Genomic DNA, 25,306 nt, shown 5'->3' on the forward strand with positions numbered 1-25,306 from the left:
ATTTGATTTGAAGAGAAAGAAAGAAGAATGGATACGTGATGATGATTCTGAGTTGGTGTTGTGATATGAGATTTGGAATTTTGAATTTGTGTGTCAATGGTTTTTGTGTCAGCCGATTGTGAGATGTATGGGTATTGTGAAGATTGTTTGAATATTGTTGAGTTAATCTATGATGATGAAGTGAAATGTTACTGAAAAAGAAATTGAATTGATGAAATGTTCTCGAAAAGATGAAAGAAAAGAGATTTTTGATTTGCTTTGGGCCACTGCCGTTCTTGTGGTGTGTTTGTGGGGATTGGTGCAGCCTCCTTTATTGCCAATGATTGCTGCTTTTATAGTGACACATTAGGGTAAAATGATATTTCATTGGACCAAAGTGCCCCTAACTTGGGCAGCAAGAACCTTGTGGACAAAATGACTAAAAGGACCAATTAACTAAAAAGGAGAATTAAAATAAATGAATTAAACACTAAAGCTAAATAATAAAATAAATAATAAACTAAATGAAAAAATAACAACTACATAAGATAAAAATTACGAACTTAAATTGCGATTAAAAAAGTAACTGCTTAAAATGTGACTAGAAAAGTTCTAACTCACTAAACAAATTACAAAAAGATAAAATATTTAACTGCTTGAATAAAAAATGTTTTAACCAACTAGAATACGACTAAAAATGTTTGACTACTTAAAATAAGACTAAAAATATTTTAACGAGCTAAAATACGAATAGAAATATTCAGCTGACTAGAAATACGAATAAAAATAAATTGATTGATTTAAAAAGCGAAAAAAACTTTAACTGGTCAAAATTTGGGGTATGACAATCTAGAAAATGAAATTGAAGAAAATTCCGTCAATAATTCTATCCAAAAAATAGAATTTCAAAGAAAAAGAGCAAAAATACTTCTACAACCTTTTCAAGGTTTAGATAATATCGAGAAACTTCTAAAAGAAGCTCGAGAAAAATCCGCAGAAAACCCCCAACCAAATCTGGTATCAGAGCCAGGAACACAATCCTAAGGGATAAAAATGAAAATAAAAATAAAAAAGAAATTAAAAATATCTTTTTTCCAAAAACAAATGCTTTTTAAAATCGCTTTTCCAATTAACCGATTTAAAAAGACATCCACGTGGCACTCTTCTATTAAGCCACATAAGCGACTTTTCCAAAAAAAGTCACAAAAGCAACTTCACCATAGAAGCTCCCTTGTGTTGGCACCCAGACTATATAGTTTGGGAACATGAATGAAACTCACCGACACATGATGTTCCTTAGCTTAAGGTGCACGAGTAGCACAATGTCCATGAGTAGAGGCAATCCAGTGACAACAAGATAACAAGACTATAATTATGATCAAAAAAAAATAACAAGACTTCTTATTCGTACAATATTTGACAACTCTTTATCAAAAAGAAAAGGAAAAAAAACATATCTACACTTTTATATATATTCAAAGAAAATATCAAAATTTGGTGTAGTTTATTTCTTCCAACCTTTTTATTTAAAATACTTTTTTTATAATTTTTTTTACCTAATCAAGTAATTGAATTTTATCCTAATTTTAAATTTGAATCAAATCAAATTCGATCCAATTCTACTTTTAAAAAAAAAGTTGTACCAAAAAAAAATCAAATCTAATCTTTAATCCATTATTAGCAAATGAAATCTAATTTAATAATAACTCAATCTTGAATTAATTGAATTTTATCCTAATTTTAAATATGAATCAAATCAAATTCGATCCAATTCTACTTTAAAATTTAAAATCAAATCTAATCTTTAATCCAATATTAACAAATGAAATCTAATTGGCTAAACTGTACTTTTTGGCCCTTAAGTTTCAAAATGTTGCAATTTTGCCCCCCTATTAAAAAAAATGGCAAAAGTGACCCCCCATGTTTAGGGAAATATGCTCTTTTGACCCTCTAACATAAGAGAAATATGCTTTTTGACCCCTTATCTTTAGAAAAAATTGCAATTATGGCCCCTTTTTTGGGACACGTGGTCTCTTCTCAGCAATTTTTGGACGAAGGGGGCCAAAAATGCTATTTTTTTAATAGGGGGCCAAAATTGCAACATTTTGAAACTTATGGGGCAAAAAGTGCGTTTTAGCCAATCTAATTTAATAATAACTCAATCTTGATTTAAAATTTAGTAATTTAAATAAAACTTACGATATATATTAGATGATAGAATTCCATCTAAAACATGAAGATTAGCTTTTACGGAAGTCAACCGTGATCTTCATATGAGAAAAACCGACATACACGCAGGTGTCTGCACGTCAGTAACATAATAATATAATTAATCATTTTTTTGGAAAAAATTGAAATTCTAGCATTAGGAATATTTTTTTCCTCGAAAAAAAGTATAATTTTATTTTGAATTATAGTAAGTAATTCCAGAAATTATTTTTCATAATGAATTGAAAATAAATTTGGAAAATTAAAAAAGATTGTAAATTATTTGGGCTTGTTGAAGGTGGACTAAACTAAAAGCCCAACCCATATTACTGCCACGTAACAAACAGAGCGTGCGCTTTACTCTCTCTTATATATTCACTTCTCTCTTCTTGATCTTGGTTTCTTTCTTTCAACTCTCTCTCACTAAATAATCTTTATTTATATTCGTTTCGTGTTCCTCTTCTCAGATCAACCATTATCAGGTTTTTTCTCTACCAAATCTTATCAATCTTTTACTTATCGATCCTAATTATTCTTCAATTTTTCCAATGCTTTTTCAATCTTTTAGGGTTTCCTCAATTGCTTTTTTTTTTTAACTGCTTCAATTTCACAACTTCACTCAAAGTGCTTGTTAATTAGTTTAGGAATCTATTTTAATTTGTTTATTATTGTTTTGTATTATATTATATAATTTTCTGTTTTTATAAGTTACTCATATGTACAAATTTACTCTCAGAGGGAGCTTGAAGACTTGACACTTTGGTGTTTCAATCATCACAATACAAAATGGTATGATTCCTATAAATGTTTAGGGTTTTGATTCAAATTATGTTTCTTTATCATTATTTGTACAAGTATTTGATAATGGGAATTTCAAATTATGTTTTTTTAATGATTATTTGTACATGAATTCGATAATAGGAAACAAAGTGATATTTTTCTACCTAAATGTAAAAACTTGTAATGGAAACAAATAGTTTAGGGTTTTGATTTTGTGTTTTTCGAATTATGTTTTGTACAAGTATTTGATAGTAGGAAACAAAGTGAAAAAATATGATATTTTTTTACCTAAAAGTAAAAACTTGTGATGGTAACAAACACACCCGAATTATTTCTTCTCGCACCATCGGCATTAGTTTTGTTTCCGCTCATTTCTACGCGTAAATTAATTCATTAACGTTTTTTATAACTATGCTAGTTATATGCAATATTGATGCTATGATTGTCATGATATTTTGTTGCATATAATGATTTAACCGCTTACTGTATGCTTGACACAGTTTTTCGATGGATATGGATATCACGGGACATCGTTTGAGCAGACGTATCGATGTTACCCTGCTTCTTTTATCGAAAAGGTTAGCGTGCTTTTCAGGCGTCCGTTTCTAATATTATGTACATAGATTTTGAGAACGTTTATTGAGAGTTAATTTACATGTCGATTATTTATTTAGGGTTAATTTCCATGTCGATTGTTCATGAGGGTTGTGACATTGTTAATGTTTTTTAACCAAAAATATCCAATTAATCTCTCGTACTTAACATGAGAGTTGTGACATTCTGACAAATTTTTTAAGTCCATTATTATTTAAGAAACAATTCTAACTTTTCTGTCTTATTATTTTTTGCATCTCAATCCTGCAGCCCCAACTTGAAAGTGGTGACAAAAGTAAGTTTCAATGTCCATGCTTTTTGAGTTTTTTGAATTACCTGTTCTATGTGTTCCTGTCTAATGTGAAAAATGTTGTGCTTCAGTTATAATGCCTCCATCAGCCCTTGATCGTCTAGGTTAGTTATGTCACTGTTCAACTGTTATGTATTTTGCATTCTTTTCCCGGTGAATATGCGTCTTATTTATGGTTTTCAATACTAATATTAAGTTTAATTTGCAGCATCTCTGCATATTGATTATCCGATGTTGTTTGAACTTCGTAATGCTGCTGCTGAGCGGGTTTCTCATTGTGGTGTTCTGGAGTTCATTGCTGAGGAAGGCATGATATACATGCCATACTGGGTATGCATCCAAAAGTTTTTGTTTCTGAACATGCTTGTAAGCTTGTTTCACGAATATGGTTCTCCTTTGAGTTTTGACGTTAATTGAAATGCTCTTCATGGGTTCTTATACAGATGATGGAGAACATGCTTTTACAAGAGGGCGATGTTGTAAGAGTGAAAAATGTGACACTTCCAAAGGGAACATATGTTAAGTTACAGCCTCACACAAAAGACTTCTTGGATATTTCCAATCCTAAGGCCATGTGAGTCGATGTTATGTTATTTTAGTTTAATAAAGTTGTGATATATCCCAACTTATGAATACCTCTTGCAAGGATGCAACTCTGTAGCTTAAATATGTTTCTTCCAATTCACATTGTCTTTCAGTGATAGCCATGCTGTTTGATGTCATGTTGATCTAGTGATTGATATTGTGGCCCACTTTCACCCAAAATTCTAACTTAAGTGTGTAGGTTTGTTTTTATTGTAACCAGCATGTACTTTTGGTTATTTCGTAGGAATTGTTAGGAATTGTTTAACCGGTTCAGTGCTATATTTTGTATTTGAAAATTGAATTAGATCTGACCCCCAGCCAAACACTAGTATACTGGTGTACGTTTTTTTATAGTTATTTACCAAAAAAAAAAAAAAATGCCGTCCGGTGCTACCAAACTCTTGCCATGGAAGGGTTGGATCCATTGAGAATATATTATAGGCAGCCTTACCTTATTTACAATAGGCTTGGTTTCACGTCTTAAACCTGTGACCTTCTAGTCATGCAGTGGTAAATCAAACCATTGTGCCAAGGCTCCCCATTTATTTGTTCATATTTTCATATCACTGACTTGTCATCTATTATCCTGCCATTTCTCTCATCTCTGAAGAACATTCACATGGAAAATTAGCAATTGAATTCACGTGCTGCATCAATAAATCACATTAAATTGGGGAATGTGGTTTGGTTGAAAGCTTGATTTGTTATCACATTGGTTTATATATTTCTGTGTGTGGAGACATTATCAAGTGAGTGTCAGGAAAAAATCTTACACCATTTGATTTAACCGTGAATGTTCGCGATTAAACATAGTTATATTGGTTTTTGAAGTAGTCACATGACCACCCAATAACTTTTAATCGACCATCCATGTATGTGTACTTAGCCTACGGCTATGTTTACTCCTCTCGCTCATTAAATTAACCATCTCACTACGTTATACATAGATACCCATACATAATGATGTAGAGTTTGGTGCATGTTGAACATTTTTTGCATCTATGCTCCTTAATATGTTTTATGCAATATTAGAAGTTGTAAGAACTATATTTAATATGGTTTAGAATTAGATTCAGTTACAAGTCTATGAATTCCTGTCCACTATGGATTCAGGGAAGCAATTGGTGCGGGGGTAGTTCTTTTGTGAGGCTGCCTGTTTGTGTTGGTGGCTGGTGTGTGCTGGCTGGGCGGTTCTTCTTCATCTCTCTAAGGGTGCAGTTTTTGTCCTGGAGTCCGTCCTTCTGTGCTTTGTGCTTTTGGGGGCGTGGTTCAGCAGTGTGGTGGCCGTGCTTGCGGCTCTTAGGGATGCTGTTGTGCGACACACTGGCTGCCTGTTGCAGGGTGCTGTGTGGCCGTGCTTGCGGCTCTTAGGGATGCTGTTGTGCGACACACTGGCTGCCTGTTGCAGGGTGCTGTGTTCGGTTATGAGGGTAGTTGATGGTAGGAAGGTGGGTCAGCTGGTTGTGTTCTTGTGGAGTGCGCTTCTGCTGTTGTTTTTGGGGGTTTAGGCAGTTCTTTGTGGTTTGTTGGGAGTTGTTTTTCTATACTGGTTTTGCTGCATGGGTAGTGAGGCTGTGGTATGCAAGTGCCGCTGTTGCTTGTATACTTCTGCATCATTATTTGGGGTGTCGGTTTTGTTCTTTTTGGGTGGTTTTTAAGGGGTTTTTGTTCGAGCCGATTCCTTTGTGGCAACCGATTTCCCCTTGTAATTTTTTTCCCACCTGAGCTTATTAGTGCACCTCGCACGGGCTCGTTGGTTAATAATATTTTGCCGTTTCAAAAAAAAGGGAAGCAATTGTTTCTTCTTATTTCTTTTATGGTTTTGGTTATTTTAATTCTATCTTCACATGCTGCATTAGTTCTGTATTTACTTGCAAACACTGACTGGAGTTGGACTTCTGTGTAGATAATTGACCATGTTTTCTCATGCAGCTTGGAAACTACATTGAGGAATTTTTCCTGCTTGACTACTGGAGATAGCATTATGGTGGCTTACAATAACAAGAAATATTATATTGATATTGTAGAAAGCAAGCCTGCCAATGCTATAAGCATCATTGAGACCGACTGTGAAGTGGACTTCGCCCCGCCCTTAGATTACAAGGAACCTGAAAGGCCCGTTGCTCCACGTTCTGCCGGAAAGGCCCCAGAAGCTGGTAATGGTTTGCCAACTTAATTTTGTCATTTTGGTCTCTTGTCTCTATTGTTGGGATGGGTTTCATCCTTATGTGTGTATGTGTGTTGCATGCTGCTATAATTGGTATTGGAAGCTTATTATAAGAGGTTGAATTCATGTCGTTGGGATGGTTTTCATCCTTTTTTGTGTATGTGTGGGTTGCATGCTGCTATAATTGGGGAAGCTTATTATAAGAGGTTGAATTCATAAATTATAGTTAAGATACTGAAAACTCGTAATATGCTTGTTCCACTTTTTTATATTTTTAGTTGACTTTTTATTTTAATTAAGGACACATCCAATCTTTAAGTAGCATGATGTTTATGTTGGTTTTTTTAAGTAAGAGCTGGTAATATGGATTTGTAGCACGATGTTTTTTCTGATAGACAAATGTTAGTATTTTAGTTGTTCTGTTGGTATTGTCTCCTTTACCAGAGTTGGACTCTGGTCCTTTAACTCCTCATATTGGTTTAAACCTTAGCTCAAACAAGTTGAGCTACCCCAACCCCTTTGTTCTACTATATTGTTGCAGAATAAATAAATATTTTTGAGACTTCGGTCGGAATGTGAAAAATGTAATTATGGAAAATATCATCTGGTTTTTGACCTTTACTGAGATTTAAAAATACTGCTGAGTTAAAGGTCGTGTCTATATCGCAGTGATGCTATTCAGTATCATTATCAATACTTTTCTATGATCAAGACTGAAAAAACTCTTGTTCAACCTTACAGATAAAGAAGCCCCTGCTGAAACTGAACCAAAGTTCAACCCATTTACTGGATCTGGGAGACGCTTGGACGGAAAGCCTTTGAATTATCAGCCTCCACCAGTTTCTTCTTCCGGGTCCAAGGACAAGAATCCTGCTGCTCAAAATGTCAATTCACAGCCTTCCACAGCTTCTAGTTCACAAAGTAATGCTCCTCAAACTCAGGGCAAGCTTGTGTTTGGGTCAAATCCAAACCGCGGTAAAGAGACCGGAAAGGTAATACCACTTCTTTTTAACATTTAAGTCATGATTATCGTTACTCTCAGATTACCCTATCCTCCTTTCAGTGGTAATTGATGGACTGATAAGTTCTCCATTTTCTCTCTTTGTAGGCAACCGAGGCAAAAGCAAAGCAAGAGCCACCCAAAGAGAAAGAAGAAGATAAGTTTCAGCCTTTCACCGGGAAGAAGTATTCTTTAAGGGGTTGATTAATATATTAACTTAAACACTTTTAAACTTTTATTACAAGTTACTTCGTTGGCCTGTGCATGGATCCAAGTCTATTGCAAAACTTGTATCTTTTTTTGTTTATTGTATTATAAGCAAAAGACTGACCGGTAGAAGCCACAAAAAATAACATGTTTACCTTAAATTATTATTACTTTGTGAATGAACGCGTATTCTTCTCTGGAGCAAAGGGATGCAACCCTTTACTTTAAAGGGCCTTTTAATTTGCAGCAAATATCATGTGAGATCCAAAGTGAAACCTTCTGCAGTTTCTTCTTTTAGAAAGTTAACAGGTCACTATGGTAAATCTTAAGTCTAAAGATATTAACTAGAAATGCAGAGTTCCATTGAGCAAAAAAGACCTTTGGCAATAGTTATTTTTTAACTTTTATTAGTTTAATGAAAGTTTTTCAAGCTTTCTAGCTGTTGAACGGAATCATCCTCCAGTTTTGGAGTTGGCATCTTTATTGAAGGAAAAATAACCAAAATTATTGGTGATCATTTTTTGCTCAATAATGGAATAAACGAGAACTAGCCAAATGCCAGAGGAACAGACAACCCTGGCATCAGCAAATTATAGGTTTGGTCATAAATTTACCTATCGGAAATGTAAAATTCATAAATCTAATTTATTGCTATGCAAGTGTATAAATTAGACTTTCTCAACTTCACATAGGAAACAAGTTTAAAATGGTGACTAGAAAATGTGGTGAAATAGAAGGGATCCAATGCTCGCACGCCATAATTTTGGACATACTTTTTTTTTTTTGAAGAAAATTTTGGACATACTTATGATGTATGCGACGAGAATTCTCAGTTTTGTCCTGGTCGATTAAGAATTATTGTGCCGATATTTGTCTTTGACATATTTGAAGGATGCTTTGTCGTTTGACTCTCGAAGGATGAATCTGTTTCCTTAGTTTTAATTTTTTCTGAATTCATTTCGTTTTTATTTTTTTTGAAGTCAAAACAATATGTTCCTGGTTTTACCATAAATTTCAGTCGATAAAAAAATTTAAAATGGTGTTCGACATATTGTTTTGAAAGCTTAAATTATGTTTCTAAGATAGTGTCGTGGTAAAAGTTTGATTTCATAACTGAACATAGTTTAAATCTTAGTTGAAACGTAAAACAATCGTTAGTTTTATTGTTGCAAATTTTTGAGACACTTGATATTTTAGCAAGGTAGATCATAAGGAACACTTAAAAAGATTTTTATTAGCCACATTATATTTTTTATTAAACAAAATCTACATTGTTAGTTTTAATTTTTTTAGTTTAATTTGTATTCCCTTTCTATGTAAAAAGGTTTTACGCATGCATTCAATGATGTGTTATTACATCACTTAATGAATTAAAAAACGCATAATTCGACATACCTCGTTAATTGATATGACCATACATCAATAGACACAAGTGTACAATGTTTTTATATATAAATAATTTTTTTTATTTTTTAGTCAACGTTTAAGATTATTTAAGATAATTATTTTTTACAACTATCTGTTCCCCTTTTTATACAATTTTTATGGACTTATATTCCTTTAGGAGTCTAGTGAGTTGTGATAAATCGCCACTTGAATTCTCTCCTTTTTTTTCTTTATTTTTTTTAAATGAAACAAAAGATTAATTGTTTTTTGATAAATATAAGATGAAAAAAAAATTAGGGAAATGCTAACCGGTGCCCCGGGGCATTGGTTAAGGATATGAAAAAAGAAATTATATAGTAGTTAATGCATTGAAATTGTGTAATTAATTTATAATAAAGTCAAAAACAGTTTCCTTTTATGTTAATAATTCCCTTTTATGGTATGTTTAACCTGTGCGACGGGCACCAGTTATTAGTATTGAATGTATATTTCATAAAAAATGCAAATATTTGAAAATCTATGCTAATATTATATTCAAATAATTCAAAATTATATTTAGTTATTACTGTCCGACCCCAGTCCAATCGCGATCATACCTTTAAACCCTTAACCTATTTTGTTCACGTATGACAAACAAGGTGTTGTTATGAGTATAGATGGTGTATTATTCACGCCGGTGAACAGATTCATCGGGGTTAATGTCGAGCTCAGGTTAATTAGCTTGCTATAAGTGATTGACAATTGGAGATATACTGTAATCATTAAAAGTTATAAAAAAAATAACCATTCAATATTTGTTTAAATAATATTCACTCGGTCCTAAATTATAAATCGTTTTACAATTTCAATGATGCATTAATATTATTTTTTCTATCACACACTTAACTATTTATTACTATATCTACTTTTAATTCTTTAATTTGTCTTTTTCATATAATTTATTAAGAACAATTTTATGATACAACTAATAATATCTTTTTCATATACAAAATTAATTATATTTTTTAGGGTTAAATATGTTTTTGGTCCCTATAAAATAACCATTCAATATTTGTTTAAATAATATTCACTCGGTCCTAAATTATAGATCGTTTTACAATTTCAATGATGCATTAATATTATTTTTTCTATCACACACTTAACTATTTATTACTATATCTACTTTTAATTCTTTAATTTGTCTTTTTCATATAATTTATTAAGAACAATTTTATGATACAACTAATAATATCTTTTTCATATACAAAATTAATTATATTTTTTAGGGTTAAATATGTTTTTGGTCCCTATAAATATGTCAACTTTTCGTTTTAGTCCCTCTAAAATTTTCCTTCAACTTTGAGTTCCTATAAAATTTTCAATCACTACTTTTGGTCCCTATTTTTAATTGAATATTTTTATTTTTTTAATGAAATTGTGCAGAAATGTATAAAATATTCTAAAAAAATTTCCTAAAAAAATTAGAATTTTTTAACAAAACACAAATTAAATATGAATTTTTAACCTTAAAACATATAAAATTCATATTAAATTCATGTTTTGTTAAAAAATTCTGAATTTTTTTTTGAGTGATTCTTATAATATTTTGAATTTTTCTGGAAAATTTTATTAAATAATATTAACTCTACATATGAGTTTACTTTAAAAGAGGGACCAAAAGTGAAGATTGAAAATTTTATAGGAACTAAAAGTTGAAGGAAAATTTTAGAGGGACTAAAACGAAAAGATGACATATTTATAGGGACCAAAAACATATTTAACCCTATTTTTTAATACTTGTCAAATGCCTAAAATATCACATAATTTTGTACGGAGGAAAGGAAGTATAAACAATAGCACCATAAAAGATGCTTCACGTTTGCATTATAAAGACGCGTGATAAAATAACGAGAAAATATCCACACCATAAAAAAACAAGGAAACAATATTTAACCGCGTTTTCTTCTTTCTCCCTCCCTTTTTATATTTACAGACAAAAAAACTGTTAAAATACACAGAAGCAAGCTGGTAACAATTACATACTGGAAATTGTCACTTTCGCTATAAATTGTTAACAAAATTTTGATAGGTGATAGTAAAAATAAACATAACACTTACATCAAGCTATTTATATTAAATAAATTTTTATGCAGATTAATGCCCGATTACTTAACCAATTAGAATAATAAAATAAAAAATAAAGAGCATCATAGAGTAACGAGTAGTGTTATTGTCACATTATGAAAGTCAATTGAGTTGGATTTTGTGTGCAAAAAAAGACTTGACACACCAATACAATAAATTTTCAATCAATCAATCAATAATTGAATTGAAATTAGTAATAAAAAAATAATTGAATTGAATTGAATTAAATTGAATTGAATGTGATTGAGAATCACCACACCACACCACTTGTTTGTTGCACCCATCCATCCATCCATCCATAATCATCATCATCCATATATTAGCATTAATTCCATTCTCTCTCTATTTTCCTTCTTCTTCTTCTTCTTCTTCTTCATTGCTACATAGACAAGTTTCACTCTTTCTATCTATGATGATGATAGCGAAATTCTTCAACTTAAACCTCAAGTCAAAGCTAAAACAGTGAAAAACAAACCAAAAATCATATTTTTACTTCAATTTTTTTTTTTTTTTTTTGTGATGGAGTCGAAGGGTCTGCGTTTCATGACCCACCAATCAATATTCACCACAGCTGGATCTGGAGACCTTGATGGGTTGAAGAAACTGTTAGAGAAGCTTAATAAGGAAGAAGATGGTGATAGAAGTAATGGGTCATCAACATCATCTTCATCTATGTCGGTTTCTGATGTTATGTCTCTTCAAAATGATCATGGTGAAACACCACTTTACATAGCTGCACACAATAATCTCAAGGAAGTTTTCACCTTTTTGATCAAATTATGTGATTTTCAAGTTGTCAAGATTCGTTCTAAGTCTGATATGAACGCTTTTCATGTTGCAGCTAAGCGTGGCCATCTTGGTATTCTACTTATTCACTTTTTTTCTTTTTTTCTTTTGTGTTGGTTTTGTTAATCTAAATATTAAGAACCTGTGTTTGGATATTGCTATTATTGGATGAACTGTGTTGGTTCTATTACTCATAATCCGGAGTTAAGTAAGGTTTGGATAAAGATTGTTTCAGGGTTCTAAGGTGTTATTATTGATCGATTCGTCCTTAATTGTAAAGTTCATTAATCATTTGAGTTCAATTACACGAAGTTTCAGGGTTGCTTAACTTCGAAATTTCAAAATACATGAAGTTTATTGTAAAATTCTATTGAAACTTTTGTTTTCTGATTTTGTTGTACATCTTTTAAATTTGGAATACAAAAGACTTAAAATTGAATTAGTGTTTTGTTAAATTCATGTGAAGATCTACTTACTAGGATAGAATTGGTGTGTAGATTAACTTACATTGCATAATTGTAATGGATAAACACCGATAGCAAATGTTACAATCTTGTTTGTAATGAATATATAATTAAAAATTTTCAATCATGATGTTAATGTCTAACTTTTTTCCAGATATTGTGAGGGAGATTTTGTGTGCCTGGCCCGAGGTTTGTAAGTTGTGTGACTCGACAAACACCAGTCCCCTATATGCTGCCGCAGTCCAAGATCACTTGGATGTGGTAAATGCTATTTTGGATGTTGATGTCAGCTCCATGTTTATAGTTAGAAAAAATGGGAAAACTGCACTACATAATGCTGTTAGGTATGGCGTCGACCGTATTGTGAAAGCACTTATTGTCCGTGATCCAGGAATAGTTTGCATCAAAGATAAAAAAGGTCAAACTGCGCTACATATGGCTGTCAAAGGACAGAGTACATCAGTGGTGGAGGAGATATTACAAGCTGATCCTACTATATTGAACGAACGAGATAAGAAGGGTAATACCGCTCTTCACATGGCTACGCGGAAAGGCCGGTCACAGGTTAAACTCATTCTCTTGAACCATATATAGTTGTAGATACTTTTTAATAATATATTGATTTCAGTTTTATTGTAAACTTAAACAAAGTTGTCAGTCCGAGATGATGGAAAAATCCAAGACTTCCTGGAATGAATGATAGGAAGGAAGTGAAATTATTTTATCAGATTGTTATGAAAATATAAAAGATGCTTGAACTTTTTTCTATCGGTACTTAACAGTTGATACACAACATTAATGTAAGTCTAATGTGATACAATAATTTCATGTTAAACGTCGTTGGTCTTCAATAATTTAACACAACAAATTGTATATCGTAATTAATGTAGATTCTTTCGATGAATTTCTCCTCGTACGTTCCACGAGTTCTCAATACTAGTTAATTACAACTGGAAGCATCATATCACTGGTCTTGGATTTTAAAGCATAGGCTGTGTAAATTTAAGCTATGGTTTATAAGCAATTATATATGCCCTAAACTATCCTCATTCCTTATTAGTTGAGGCTCATTTATATACATAATGGAACAAAATGAATGCTTGTGTCTTTTCATAATTTGCTTGTCTTTTGTTGCAATAAATTCTTCCTCTCATTTTGTATTTTTGTTGTCTTTACTGACAAATGGTTCTTTTGTCAGATAGTGAGCTATTTGCTAAGCTATGCAGCTGTGGATGTTAATGCCATCAACAAGCAACAAGAAACAGCCTTGGATTTAGCAGATAAACTGCCATATGGATCGTCAGCTTTAGAAATCCAAGAAGCACTTTCAGAATATGGTGCTAAATATGCAAGACATGTTGGTAAAGTAGATGAAGCCATGGAACTTAAAAGAACAGTGAGTGATATAAAGCATGAGGTGCAGTCACAGCTCATACAAAACGAAAAAACTCGCCGACGAGTTTCCGGTATAGCTAAGGAATTGAAAAAACTTCATAGAGAAGCTGTTCAAAACACCATTAACTCTGTCACAGTGGTTGCTGTCCTTTTCGCCTCAATAGCATTCTTGGCTATATTCAATTTGCCGGGTCAATATATTATGAAAGGATCACATATAGGAGAATCTAACATTGCGGATCATGTTGGATTTCAAATTTTCTGTCTCTTGAATTCGACGTCTCTTTTCATTTCTCTTGCAGTTGTTGTTGTTCAAATCACTTTGGTAGCTTGGGACACAAGGGCTCAAAAGCAGATCGTGTCTGTTGTTAACAAGCTAATGTGGGCTGCTTGTGCTTGCACGTGCGGCGCTTTTTTGGCAATCGCTTTTGAGGTTGTTGGAAAGAAAAAATGGATGGCTATTACCATAACTGGTTTAGGGATACCAATTCTAGTTGGGACTCTGGCAAGCATGTGCTACTTTGTTTTTCGACAACATTTTGGCATTTTCCAAAGTGATTCGCAGAGACGCATCAAGAGAGCAAGTGGAAGCAAATCCTTCTCATGGTCTTACTCTGCAAATATATCAGATATAGACGAATACACTTCAGACATTGAGAAGATCTATGCTTTGTAAGCTGGTGATCGAGTGCTACCACGAAATATAACACTGAAGATGTATAGTATAATCCAAATCAGTTTTAACAATTATCGATACTTTATAAAGTTATAATCATTTTGATTTGGTAAAAATGCTGATGAGGATCAAAATATCAATGATTATAATTTTATAATGTATCAGTGGTTGTTAAAAGTCAGTCCATTATCGACAAGAACTTTCCTGATAGCACCATATTGTAGATGTAGAGGATCTAATTTCCTGCTTCCAGCTTTTAACTGAAACCAGGGGAGTTACCCTAGTGATAACGTTTCCTTACCAGGATTCATCTCTCTAGTTATCAGCTTGAAGTTTTAGGTTGTGCCTGGCAAACTCTTTAGGTTTGCATTTTCTAATATCTGTGATTATATAATTAATAATCAGCACTTGTATATGTATGTATATGTGATAAAAGGAAAAGGCATTTATGTAAATTATTTCTCGCCCCATGTACAAGAGACGTGCTTCCTCCCTAACCCAAAAAAAAAATGTAGAATTTGATACTATTTTCTAATCGAATGTTTAGAGAAAATAAAGAGAAAATTTGATGATATTAAAGGTTACGTCATTTTTTTTCTCTAGAATGGAGAAAAATGAATTTCGAAGATTGTATCCATTTACTTGAGCTCTCCCACCTAATGGAATATTTATATTTCTCAATTTTTCCCGAGTAAATAAAAATTATGTATCCTATTCTCTTTATTTTTTCAAAAATAAAAGTTTATCACATAAGATTTTATTATATACAAAAACTATTTTTGTGATTGAAAAAAATTGCATGAGCAAATATCTATAGAAACTTATAAAATTTAGTCAAAACTTTTTTTTTTTGAAGGAAAAATTTAGTCAAAACTTGTAAACATATTATAAACTATTAATAGGTTGTTCCAAAGAGAACACAAAATCAAAGAGAAAAATGTGTTTGCATCTTCAAGTTATCAGAAGTTTACAACGAAATCAAACAAAAAACAAAATCACGCGTCTTGTATTACGCCAACTTAGACACTAAGCAAGCATCTAATTTCATCATTATTGTATTGTATAGTATGTATGCAAAACGCCACATGAAAAGCAAGTACTAAACAATAAGTAACTTTTTCTCTAAAAATAAAGTATCCCCTCTGTCCCACACGGTTTTCAGCAAAAAACAACATAACCATGTGGGTATCTATCAAGTTTACAAGTTCAAAAGAATAGCCCGGCCCGGCAAAGCACAGCCCGAGCTTTTGATCTTCATTCCGAAACCCATTTTTCACCATCCCAACTTTCTTCTATGATGATGAAAAGTGGGAGCAGTAGAATAAAACCAGCTGCTATTATGATTTACAATTGTACAAATCAATACCCCATCCCATTCAAAGTTCAAAATACACATACCCTTGGATTGAATCAGTGCATAATAAAGACTGATTCAATAACATTCTAGCTAGCTAGCTAGCTAGATAGCTCTCTTGGATGATCTTGGTGGAACATTAAGCTCACTCAAATGAGGTCTCCTTGTTTCCTCTTCTCCTTCTTCTAGCCTTTGTACCTCCTCCTGCATATAGGAACAAAAGATAAAATAAGTTGAATTGTTTCCATATAAGCTATAAAGTTGTTTTTATATAAGCCATCCTGGAGAACTTATGGAAATAAGCTGAAAACAATGTATGAACATGTCTAAGTTGTTTCCATAAACTATCCCAAACAGTCTCACAAGTGTATATGCCAGTAGATAAGCTCAATTCAAATAGACGCTATATTTAACATGCAAAGTGAACAAGCAAACAACCTTTGATACTGAGGTGGAAGTTTTGCTAGTCTGTGCCTGATTTCTAAAAAGCTCGCGATGCTGCTGCTGCATTTGATGAAACTGGTGTAGCCTTGCAACAAAATTGATTCCATTGTGTGGGTCCCCATTGTCCACAGCTACATCACCATCCTCTGTGATGTGAGATCCACTAGAGATGTGATGGAGAAATTGATAGGGGTTCCCATTGGATGATTTCTTCAAGTGGTCACCGTTGAAAGAATATGATGGCACCGCTTTTAAACGAGTTTTTAGTACCTTGAAGGCAGCACTTTGCTGCATAAGTGATATAAAATGAGGAGTCAATACAAACGGGGTCCATGTCTATCATCAATATTACTTAGAGTTGATACATTAAAAGAAGAATTTGATGCACTAATTTGTACAAATGAATCACGTGATAAATAGTATAGTTTTACTGTGAATGCAATGATATACACCAGTAGAGAGGGTGATACAATTTTTCAAGTTACAAAAAAATAATAAAGTTTCGCGTACCTGAGGAAGCAACATCAGAAGACCATACAGTGCTTTAAATAACCATGTATATCTTCCAGGTTCCAGAAGCTGCAAAATTAAATAACCATTTAGGTTCATAAGACAAACAAATATAAAAACAACTATACAAAATATGTTAGGCTCCCAGATAAGCTCTCAAATTTCTTAATAAGGATACTCTCCCAAGCTATCATACTGGACTGTTATACAAAATGAAAGATACAAGTCAAGCTTAGGCCCTAGGATTTCATTCAACTCGTTAACAGTTCAGCCCATTAACTGTTCGAATCTTTATTGTTATTCAATTAGTTATAGGAATAATAAATATCTATATATTAGTATCTTGTATGATGTAAGTTAAATGCTGGAATAAGAAATGGAGATAAAATAAAAGTTTAGTAAGGAAAAGATTCTGATCATTAAAACGAAAAACTAACACCTCCACAATAACAATACCTTACCAGACTAAATGTAAAATATATAATGTATTACGAATATTAGAGTATACATGTACTATATGTAGTATATCAAAAACACTGGAATCTGTGTGAATGTTATGATTAATTAATCACCTGCAATCTTAGATAAGCAAAGACCGGAGTTTCCAGCAAACGAATCAATTTATCCAGCTGTACTAAGAATTTGACATTGATATCCTCCTCTGCCAGTGATTGAATCACCGTACTAGCATGTTGGTAAGTCTGTCAAGGAAGATAATTTATATTACAAAAAATATGCACATAATTCAAATAAAGCTTAGAACTTATACACAAATACACATTCAAAAAGTGCATGTGTGTGTCATTTTAAATTCAAACTAATATCAAAACCAACCAACCCCACCTAGTGGGAAAAAAAAAAACACGGTTATTGTCGTTGCAATGAAAACCAAGTTATTATAGATACGCACCTGAGCTAAGAAGCAAAGACTTATAATCGCCATTGGAGAATGACACCATGAGGCATACAAAGAAACATATAAATCCTTCCCAGCAGGATTTACCAACGATTGCTTCAAAAGAACTCTCATCTCAGATAGTTCTGATGATGTAAGTAAGATCAAATTCAAAGCCTGCAATATTTTTGAAAAGGGAAGGAAAAAAAAAATCAAATGCATATGAATAAAACATCACTACGTTATTAGATTGGCTTAAGGTCAGGCACGTGAAAAGAAAGTGTGTGTGTGTGTGTGTTCAAAGATTGCATATATTTTGGACATAGTAAGTCAACTGCAACATAATCTGGTTAGTTATACACATATCATCAACTTCTCAGAAATTCATTAAAACTCCCTGCTGGATCTGTGGCTCTACTAATACTGGGAATGGCTCCTCCCAATTTTCCCTCATGTGTTATCAATCTCACCATTGAATGGAAATAATAATTGCACATAATACTGTAAGAAACATTCAGTAGTCAGCACTGTAAGTGCAGTGCAACAATATAACTTTCCCAACATAGTATAAGGCCAGCTATTTGCAGTTTCGAGCAACAAAAACAATCTTAAACCAATGTGGGAGTCGGGTATATGCATATTATCCAACAGTAAGGCTCTATAGGACTTCTATGAGTACAAACGGAACAAGTTAGCTAGCTAGGAGTTGACGGGACATATGAAATCCATTGTATAGTGTCGATAAATGCAAGCAAATAAAATATATCAAGCACAAGTTTCATGCAGCAATTGATTAAATAATATTTGGTATTGGGGGCGAGAGGCTACAGATCAGAAGTGTACTGCAGCTTTTTATTTAACTCAGAAAAAAGAGGATCTACCTGAACCATAATTGATGCAAAATTCAAATCAGATTCCCCTTCTAGTATTGTAGAAAGTTCACGGTACACTCTTTCAGCATTCAGAAGCACACAAAGCCTGCGGATTATTAAAGCCCCGCGCCTAGAATATAATACAAAGTTAAAACTAAAATATAAAAGTGGAAATTACTAACTAAAGCATATTTTAGCAAAACCATATAACTTAAGAAAATTTGGACCTAGGAAAACAGCTTACTTCTCCAAAAGTGAATTGTCTATCCGGAAATTGTGCATCAGGAAAACAACAAGCTGACGAAAGTGCTGAGGATCTTTTGCGATGCATGCATGAACATCAAGAACTAGAAGAACAACCTATTACGGACAATTCAAGTGAATTTTTTATTTGTACAGAGTGAATAATATTGTAAATAAGGATAGGAGAAACGTTAAAATATCATTTATTCAAACTGCAGTCAAGAGTCAATATACAAAATATCAGAGTGAATATACAAAATATCTCAGAAAAAGACTTCTAACATAACCTATACTATGGTTTTTCCAAAGAATAAAAGGAAATTTAGAGTGTGAGTGTGCGTGTGTGTGTTTGTCAGTGTGTGTGTGTGTGTGTGTGAGAGAGAGAGAGAGAGAGAGAGAGAGAGAGAGAGAGAGAGAATAAATGGGGGAGCATAGGAGTTCCTCCTAAATAGGAGTATATTTAATTACATCTATTTCTTCACAACTCTTCTCTCCTAATTATAATATATAGCAGTATCCAGAATTATTCTTTCAATTATGACTATATTTAACAATATCTTCAACCGGTGTACCACTAGCCCCTCCTTGTTTCTCCTCTATATGCTTTTCTAATTTGGGGACATTTACTAATAATCCCCTAACTATCAAAAATATAACACTAAGATAACATACAATTAAACCAATGTTTGCACAAAATTTTTACAAATGAATGATTTGATGAAATATATTTATCAAAAAACGGTATCAGGATATAAGGCTACCTCATCAGATGGATCTGAAAGTGCCTTGAGCAGGGTGTCGAATATGTCATTCAGAAACTGCAAACACTGTTTCAGACATGAGAAGTAAATGTTAATGCTTAATATGAGCACCAAAATATCCAATTGACATAAAGGAGATACCGAAAAACTTTAACAGAGCATTCCAGGTAAAGGGGTATAATGATTACTTAAAGAAAGGGTTGACATTAATAAATAAAGAAAATTCTGCACAAAAGAGAAGAGAATGACATGAAATATTGGTAGGCAAATGAATACTATTAGACAGCCATGAAATACCATAATCATTTCTCTGTAGCCTAGACTAGTGAAAGTTAAATGAAGAAAATTCTGCACAAAAAGGACGAAAATGACATGAAATAATGGTAGATAAATGTATAGTATTTTACAGCCATGAAACGCCGTTATTATTTCTAAGTGGCCTAGACTAGTAAAAGTAGTTACTATAATTAAATCAGGTCAAAAATTATATTAGAGTCCTAATTCTTGGATTACGGGAAAGAAAATCATGCTGCCTCATCTCATTTGATATTTAGGAAGAGCTAGAAGGTGCAGATAAAAAACAGCGGAGTATATTTGTTAAGCAGCACTCATCAACTAGAGAGTTCACACTCCCAATGTACTTTAACCAAAAACCTATTATGACATAGGGCATAAACAACAACAACTGGTTTCCACTGACCCCATAATTATCTAAAAGGGTCTTAGCGTCTTGCAACTGAACCGTAATGACAGAGAACTCTGATGGGGATATGAAGAAAGTAGATGAACTCCCAGATGTACAGGGACCTCAAGAATTGGTAAAATAAAAGCTGGATTCAAGAAAAATCTAGTTACCTCAGTGCGATATTTATTTAAAAGGGTTGCTATCCAGTGCAAAGCTTCAATTCGAGTAGCCTCCCATTCACTAGATAACTGCCTGATCAGTCAAACCAACCCGGAATCATTCGACAGAATAATCAGTGAAAAATAGAAATGGATACACAAAAGATCCTCTATAATTTCCAAATATCTTCCAAGGTGGTCAAGCCACCGTGCAAATCCAAAACATTTCAATTGCATGCATCGCAAAACTATAACCTAGCCTCTTTTCCATTGATATAAAAACTATACCTCCTGGCAATAGAGAGGATGGATTCTACATCAAATGCTTCAGCTGGATCAGCCTTGATACCACGTAGCGCTTCATTGGTTTCACGGGCAACCTTACACATATGCCAGATATAGCTTCAAATTTTTGTTTTGCATGGAGAAGAAAAATAGAAAGCATGAAAGGAAAAAAAATAAATAAAGAGAGGTTCAAGTGAACCTACAACTCTAATTTTCTCTTCTTTATCTGATATACAAGGCAAAATGGCTCCAAGAATGTCTGCATAATATGGAACAAGCTGGTCTCCACCAAGTTTGACAAACTCGTTTATCTGTTAAAATAAGGTGCATACATAAAGCTATATAAAATCCAAATGAAACACATCAGTAACATTTTTTCTTTAGTTATAAAAGAAAGATTGGTTTGAGAAAATTCCACGATTAAGCATACAGTATGGTAACAGTATATACTTGTCAATTAAGTCAGAGAATTGCAATAATACTTACCCATGTGATAGATGTTAGCCTCGTAAACTCATCTGGAGAACCTGCCCTCTGTACCAGTATTTCAGCCATTCGACCATAATCTACAGACTTCAAGAGTAACACTGTTCGAGTCAGAAAATGATGAATAACCTAAAAAGGGGATAATGGCAAAAAAGAAGAAATGGACTCTGAAAAGTCACAAAATCCTTATAGTTCAATCAAAAAGGGAAAAAGAAGCTTACTGGTGAGTTCTTGATTTCTTGAAGAAACTCTGAAAGAGCTGAATCAGCTTGTTGACGTATTTCATGACTCGAATCACTTAACATATTAAACAATCCTGAGAAGTTCACATTCAGTTAGGCAGTTGACATCCACTTCGTATAAAAAAATGTAGAAAACGAAAAAAGGACCATTCTTCAAACAATGTGCTCACCATCAAGAAAATCAGGAAGAAAACCCAGCATATCAATGTCTGGGACACTGTCCAATACAGTAATCCATCCTACCAAAAACTGGCGGACAAATGGATTCAATACATTCATGCGCTCCCTCAGCAATGGTATAAATTCTTCGATACTAAATATCAGAAATGAAAAAAGGAGAAAATGAGGCAGAGTAAACTGGAATAGAGAGGAATAACTTGACTTTCATCATTTCAATTTGGAAATGGAAAGTGAAAGTTGCTTCATTTAGTACGAGATCGCTTCACACCTTGTGGTGTTTACGCCTCTCGACTATTGAAGCTCTGTGCAAAAGTTGCACATAAGAGATTCTGCACCTACAGTTCCTCAGAAAACAAAGAACACTAGATACAGAGAAACAAATAATGAATACGTGAGAGAATAATGCACCTGAATTGATCACTTTCAGTCACAATATCCTGTTTCAACAGAGAAAGGTGTAATCATCAGTTGATCTAAAGGAAACAACAACTGAAATTATTGTAAAATAAATTCCTAATAAGCATACACATGATATCTGCAAACACGTACAGCCATACAAAGGCTTTAATGGAGTCCAGAAAAAACGTATACCTTCACAAGCCGGTCTAAGAGGTGAGCAGCACTTTGTACGTTTGGATCAGAATCTGCAGAAAGCTTGCATAAGGCATCAAAGATCTGGTTGAAGAATACAATAAAATCCCCTCTCACAACCTGACAAAAATTAAAAGATGCCATTAACATTAGTAGATGATTGGATCAAATCTGTACACAAATCTGCGCAGTAAATTTATCACCTTAGCTATGTTATATAATGCTTCGCAAGCATAATAACGAACTCTGCTATCTTGGTCGGAGAAAGAATTTAGCACAGGGGGCACAATTTGCTGTTGAGTACAAAGATTATATCTAGGTAAGACAGATAGTGAAAAGCATAGATATGTTTAAGCGTGTCAAAATAAGCTCAATAACAAGGTAAAGGTTAATGCACGCGTGCAATAAATCTTTCCAAAGAATAAATTGCTCCTGAGCGTATATATGATCTAGCTCGCCGAAATTCAAAAGATTTCAATTCTATCACATAAGGTATTACCACTTTTTCCTTTCTGATTTTACCTAATCAGAAAGTTGGCATATTCGGTGTCCATGAAAAGGATTTGAAAATTGCGCGCCAATAATTGTTTCATGTAACCAAATTTATCAAGTGTGTCCATGTACGGTACCATTAGACCCATTTCTCAAGTGGAAACAGACATCATTGTAATGCATAAACTCGTGATAAACAAAAACTAGGGAAAATTTCAAAGAGTATATTGTAAATTACTGAGCAAACCCTAACCTCAAGATGCTGGGGTGCTTCAGAAGTCAACCCAACAGTTGCAGCAGCTAATCCTATCAATCCTCCCTTCATTCAAAATAAACTTTTTTTTAGCAAATAAAATAAAATCATCAACCATATAACATGATCAATGTATTGAATCCAAATAAAATAAAATCATCAACCATATAACATGACCAATGCATTGAATCCAAATAAAATAAAATCATCAACCATGTAACATGACCAATGCATTGAATCCAAATAAAATAAAATCATCAACCATATAACATGATCAATGTATTGAATCAAAGTTAAATAAAATCATCAACCATGTAACATGATCAATGTATTGAATCCAAATAAAATAAAATCATGAACCATATAACTTGATCAATGTATTGAATCAAAGTTAAATAAAATCATCAACCATGTAACATGATCAATGTATTGAATCAAAGTTAAATAAAATCATCAACCATGTAACATGATCAATGTATTGAATCCAAGTTAAATAAAATCGTCAACCATATAACATGATCAATGTATGAATCCAAATTAAATAAAATCATCAACCATATAACATGATCAATGTATTGAATCCAAATTGAATAAAATCACATTTTTTTTTCATTTTTTTTGGAGGCAAAATAATTAAAACTTATACCTTCCTGTGATTGGCATGTGGTGAATAAGTGAATTCATTAGTCATCAAAGTGATAACAGCCGCAATTTTATCATGATCACCATTACTGGCTAATTGCTTCACTATATTCTCAATCTACACAAAAACCCAATTCATATTTCATCATAATTCATAAACCCCAAATTGAAAAAACTGATTTTTTTTAAAGAAAAACCAAAAGGGTCAAAGAAAAAACCTCAAGAGCAGCATTCTTGCGCTTCTCATAGAGCTTATCAGCAAGATTACGAAGAACGGCTGCCGGAATTGCCGATAAAGCGTCGGCCATAGCAACAGCTGCCAAGGTGGAAAACAGTGGATTGTTGAAAAGTGAAAATTTTGAGTTATGAAAATCGTTTTCGGATTTTTTCTTGCTCCAAACGAAACATTACAATTTTGGGTTCTTATTTTCACTGGAAAAATCGAAAGTTCGAAAATTTACTTTTGGAGGGGATAATGACTGACGTGGAAAGCGACTGAATTTGGAAAATTATTTGGAATTTTGGGAGAATCAAGATCTGATAAAATTTGGGGGATTGAATTGAGAACAAAAATTGAAATTCAATTGAAACCTAATTGGATTTTTTTCCTTTTCTTTTTTTAATTTGAAATGAAGTTTTGGAAATTATTGAAAGTGGAAATTTTTGACTGAGTGAAAGCAATTGTTCATGTCAAAGTAGTAAATATTAAAAGGTAGTAATTTTTTATCCAACTATTCCCACTAGTGCCAACCAGCTTAAGCTTAGGTTGAAAATTGAATGTTCCAATTGAGTGGTGATAATTACATGATTGTCCTCTATTATTATTATTATTATTATTATTATTATTATTATTATTATTATTATTATTATTATTATTATTTTATTTAAAAAAAAAAACAAAACAATATTTATTTTTGTAAGTTGATAGAGTTCGTGGATACAATACAAATTTAAAATAGCTAAAACAAGAATGATGAAGTTGTGAACAAACTCACAACATTTATAATAATAACATAAAATGACAAAGTACATGAACCTACAAATATGACTTATATTCAAATGTCTGAAATACTCGGTCTCCGAATTTTTAACATTGACGACGTCAATATCATTGAATATACCTCCACCGAATCAAGGTTAATCTTCTGACCTGAATCAACCAGACAATGCATTAAGACGGTAAATAATAAAAAAAATATTGCACAAAAACGGAAAATCAAAGCAAACAACAATGCGCTATTGTAACAAAAAACAACATGCTAAGATAAAATCACAAAAATTAAAAATATGTTAAAATCACTTATTTATAAAAAAAAAATAAAGAAAAACAATTTGTAGAGGTGATTTCGAGCCAAAATTATTTCTAAACAATCCATCTTCACGATATCTAGAAGAAGAAGAAAAAAAAATGGTGATTATTATTATTATTAATTATTTTTTTAAGCAATTATTAATTATTATTATTATTATTATTATTATTATTATTATTATTATTATTATTATTATTATTATTATTATTATTACATGATCTTGTAGATTCTTTTTTGTTACA

The 25,306-nt window shown here is 32.6% G+C and overlaps 3 protein-coding genes across 3 annotated transcripts; 2 read left to right on the top strand and 1 right to left on the bottom strand.

The window, feature by feature from the left end:
- Positions 1–2,585: 2,585 nt before the first annotated feature.
- On the top strand, positions 2,586–8,081 carry UFD1 (ubiquitin fusion degradation 1). The gene is made up of 10 exons (XM_085706622.1): positions 2,586–2,669; positions 2,924–2,976; positions 3,468–3,545; positions 3,832–3,856; positions 3,943–3,975; positions 4,080–4,201; positions 4,315–4,445; positions 6,389–6,612; positions 7,365–7,615; positions 7,732–8,081. Exons 2-10 carry the CDS (start codon positions 2,974–2,976, stop codon positions 7,825–7,827), a joined length of 963 nt encoding a protein of 320 aa, XP_085562748.1. The 5' UTR covers positions 2,586–2,669; positions 2,924–2,973; the 3' UTR covers positions 7,828–8,081.
- A 3,514-nt stretch (positions 8,082–11,595) lies between these two features.
- LOC146934670 (ankyrin repeat-containing protein At2g01680-like) lies at positions 11,596–15,116 on the top strand. Its single transcript, XM_085706623.1, has 3 exons — positions 11,596–12,199; positions 12,745–13,154; positions 13,789–15,116. The coding sequence occupies exons 1-3, from the start codon at positions 11,860–11,862 to the stop codon at positions 14,659–14,661; spliced, it is 1,623 nt and encodes a 540-aa protein (XP_085562749.1). The 5' UTR covers positions 11,596–11,859; the 3' UTR covers positions 14,662–15,116.
- A 642-nt stretch (positions 15,117–15,758) lies between these two features.
- LOC146934671 (protein VAC14 homolog) lies at positions 15,759–24,351 on the bottom strand. Its single transcript, XM_085706625.1, has 20 exons — positions 23,973–24,351; positions 23,759–23,872; positions 23,113–23,178; positions 22,571–22,660; positions 22,368–22,487; positions 22,185–22,213; positions 21,767–21,909; positions 21,576–21,670; positions 21,355–21,441; positions 21,072–21,179; positions 20,872–20,963; positions 20,596–20,677; positions 19,741–19,806; positions 18,981–19,096; positions 18,746–18,866; positions 17,880–18,041; positions 17,542–17,670; positions 16,970–17,038; positions 16,454–16,747; positions 15,759–16,219 (listed from the first exon to the last, which is right to left on the bottom strand). Exons 1-20 carry the CDS (start codon positions 24,060–24,062, stop codon positions 16,121–16,123), a joined length of 2,172 nt encoding a protein of 723 aa, XP_085562751.1. The 5' UTR covers positions 24,063–24,351; the 3' UTR covers positions 15,759–16,120.
- Positions 24,352–25,306: the final 955 nt, after the last annotated feature.

This window comes from Medicago sativa, chromosome 4 (genome assembly GCF_051527215.1).
Source record: "Medicago sativa cultivar Bolivia chromosome 4, Bolivia_mono, whole genome shotgun sequence".
Classification (NCBI taxonomy): domain Eukaryota; kingdom Viridiplantae; phylum Streptophyta; class Magnoliopsida; order Fabales; family Fabaceae; genus Medicago; species Medicago sativa.

Coding starts and splice junctions, on each gene's coding strand:
- UFD1 (XM_085706622.1), top strand. Junction 3,546..3,831: donor CTGCTTCTTTTATCGAAAAG/GTTAGCGTGCTT, acceptor TCAATCCTGCAG/CCCCAACTTGAAAGTGGTGA. Junction 3,976..4,079: donor ATCAGCCCTTGATCGTCTAG/GTTAGTTATGTC, acceptor TTTAATTTGCAG/CATCTCTGCATATTGATTAT.
- LOC146934670 (XM_085706623.1), top strand. CDS start 11,860: ATGGAGTCGAAGGGTCTGCGTTTCATGACCCACCAATCAATATTCACC. Junction 12,200..12,744: donor AGCTAAGCGTGGCCATCTTG/GTATTCTACTTA, acceptor ACTTTTTTCCAG/ATATTGTGAGGGAGATTTTG. Junction 13,155..13,788: donor CGCGGAAAGGCCGGTCACAG/GTTAAACTCATT, acceptor TTCTTTTGTCAG/ATAGTGAGCTATTTGCTAAG.
- LOC146934671 (XM_085706625.1), bottom strand. CDS start 24,062: ATGGCCGACGCTTTATCGGCAATTCCGGCAGCCGTTCTTCGTAATCTT. Junction 22,661..23,112: donor AAGCACCCCAGCATCTTGAG/GTTAGGGTTTGC, acceptor TGTACTCAACAG/CAAATTGTGCCCCCTGTGCT. Junction 17,671..17,879: donor GTCTTTGCTTCTTAGCTCAG/GTGCGTATCTAT, acceptor CTTCCTTGACAG/ACTTACCAACATGCTAGTAC.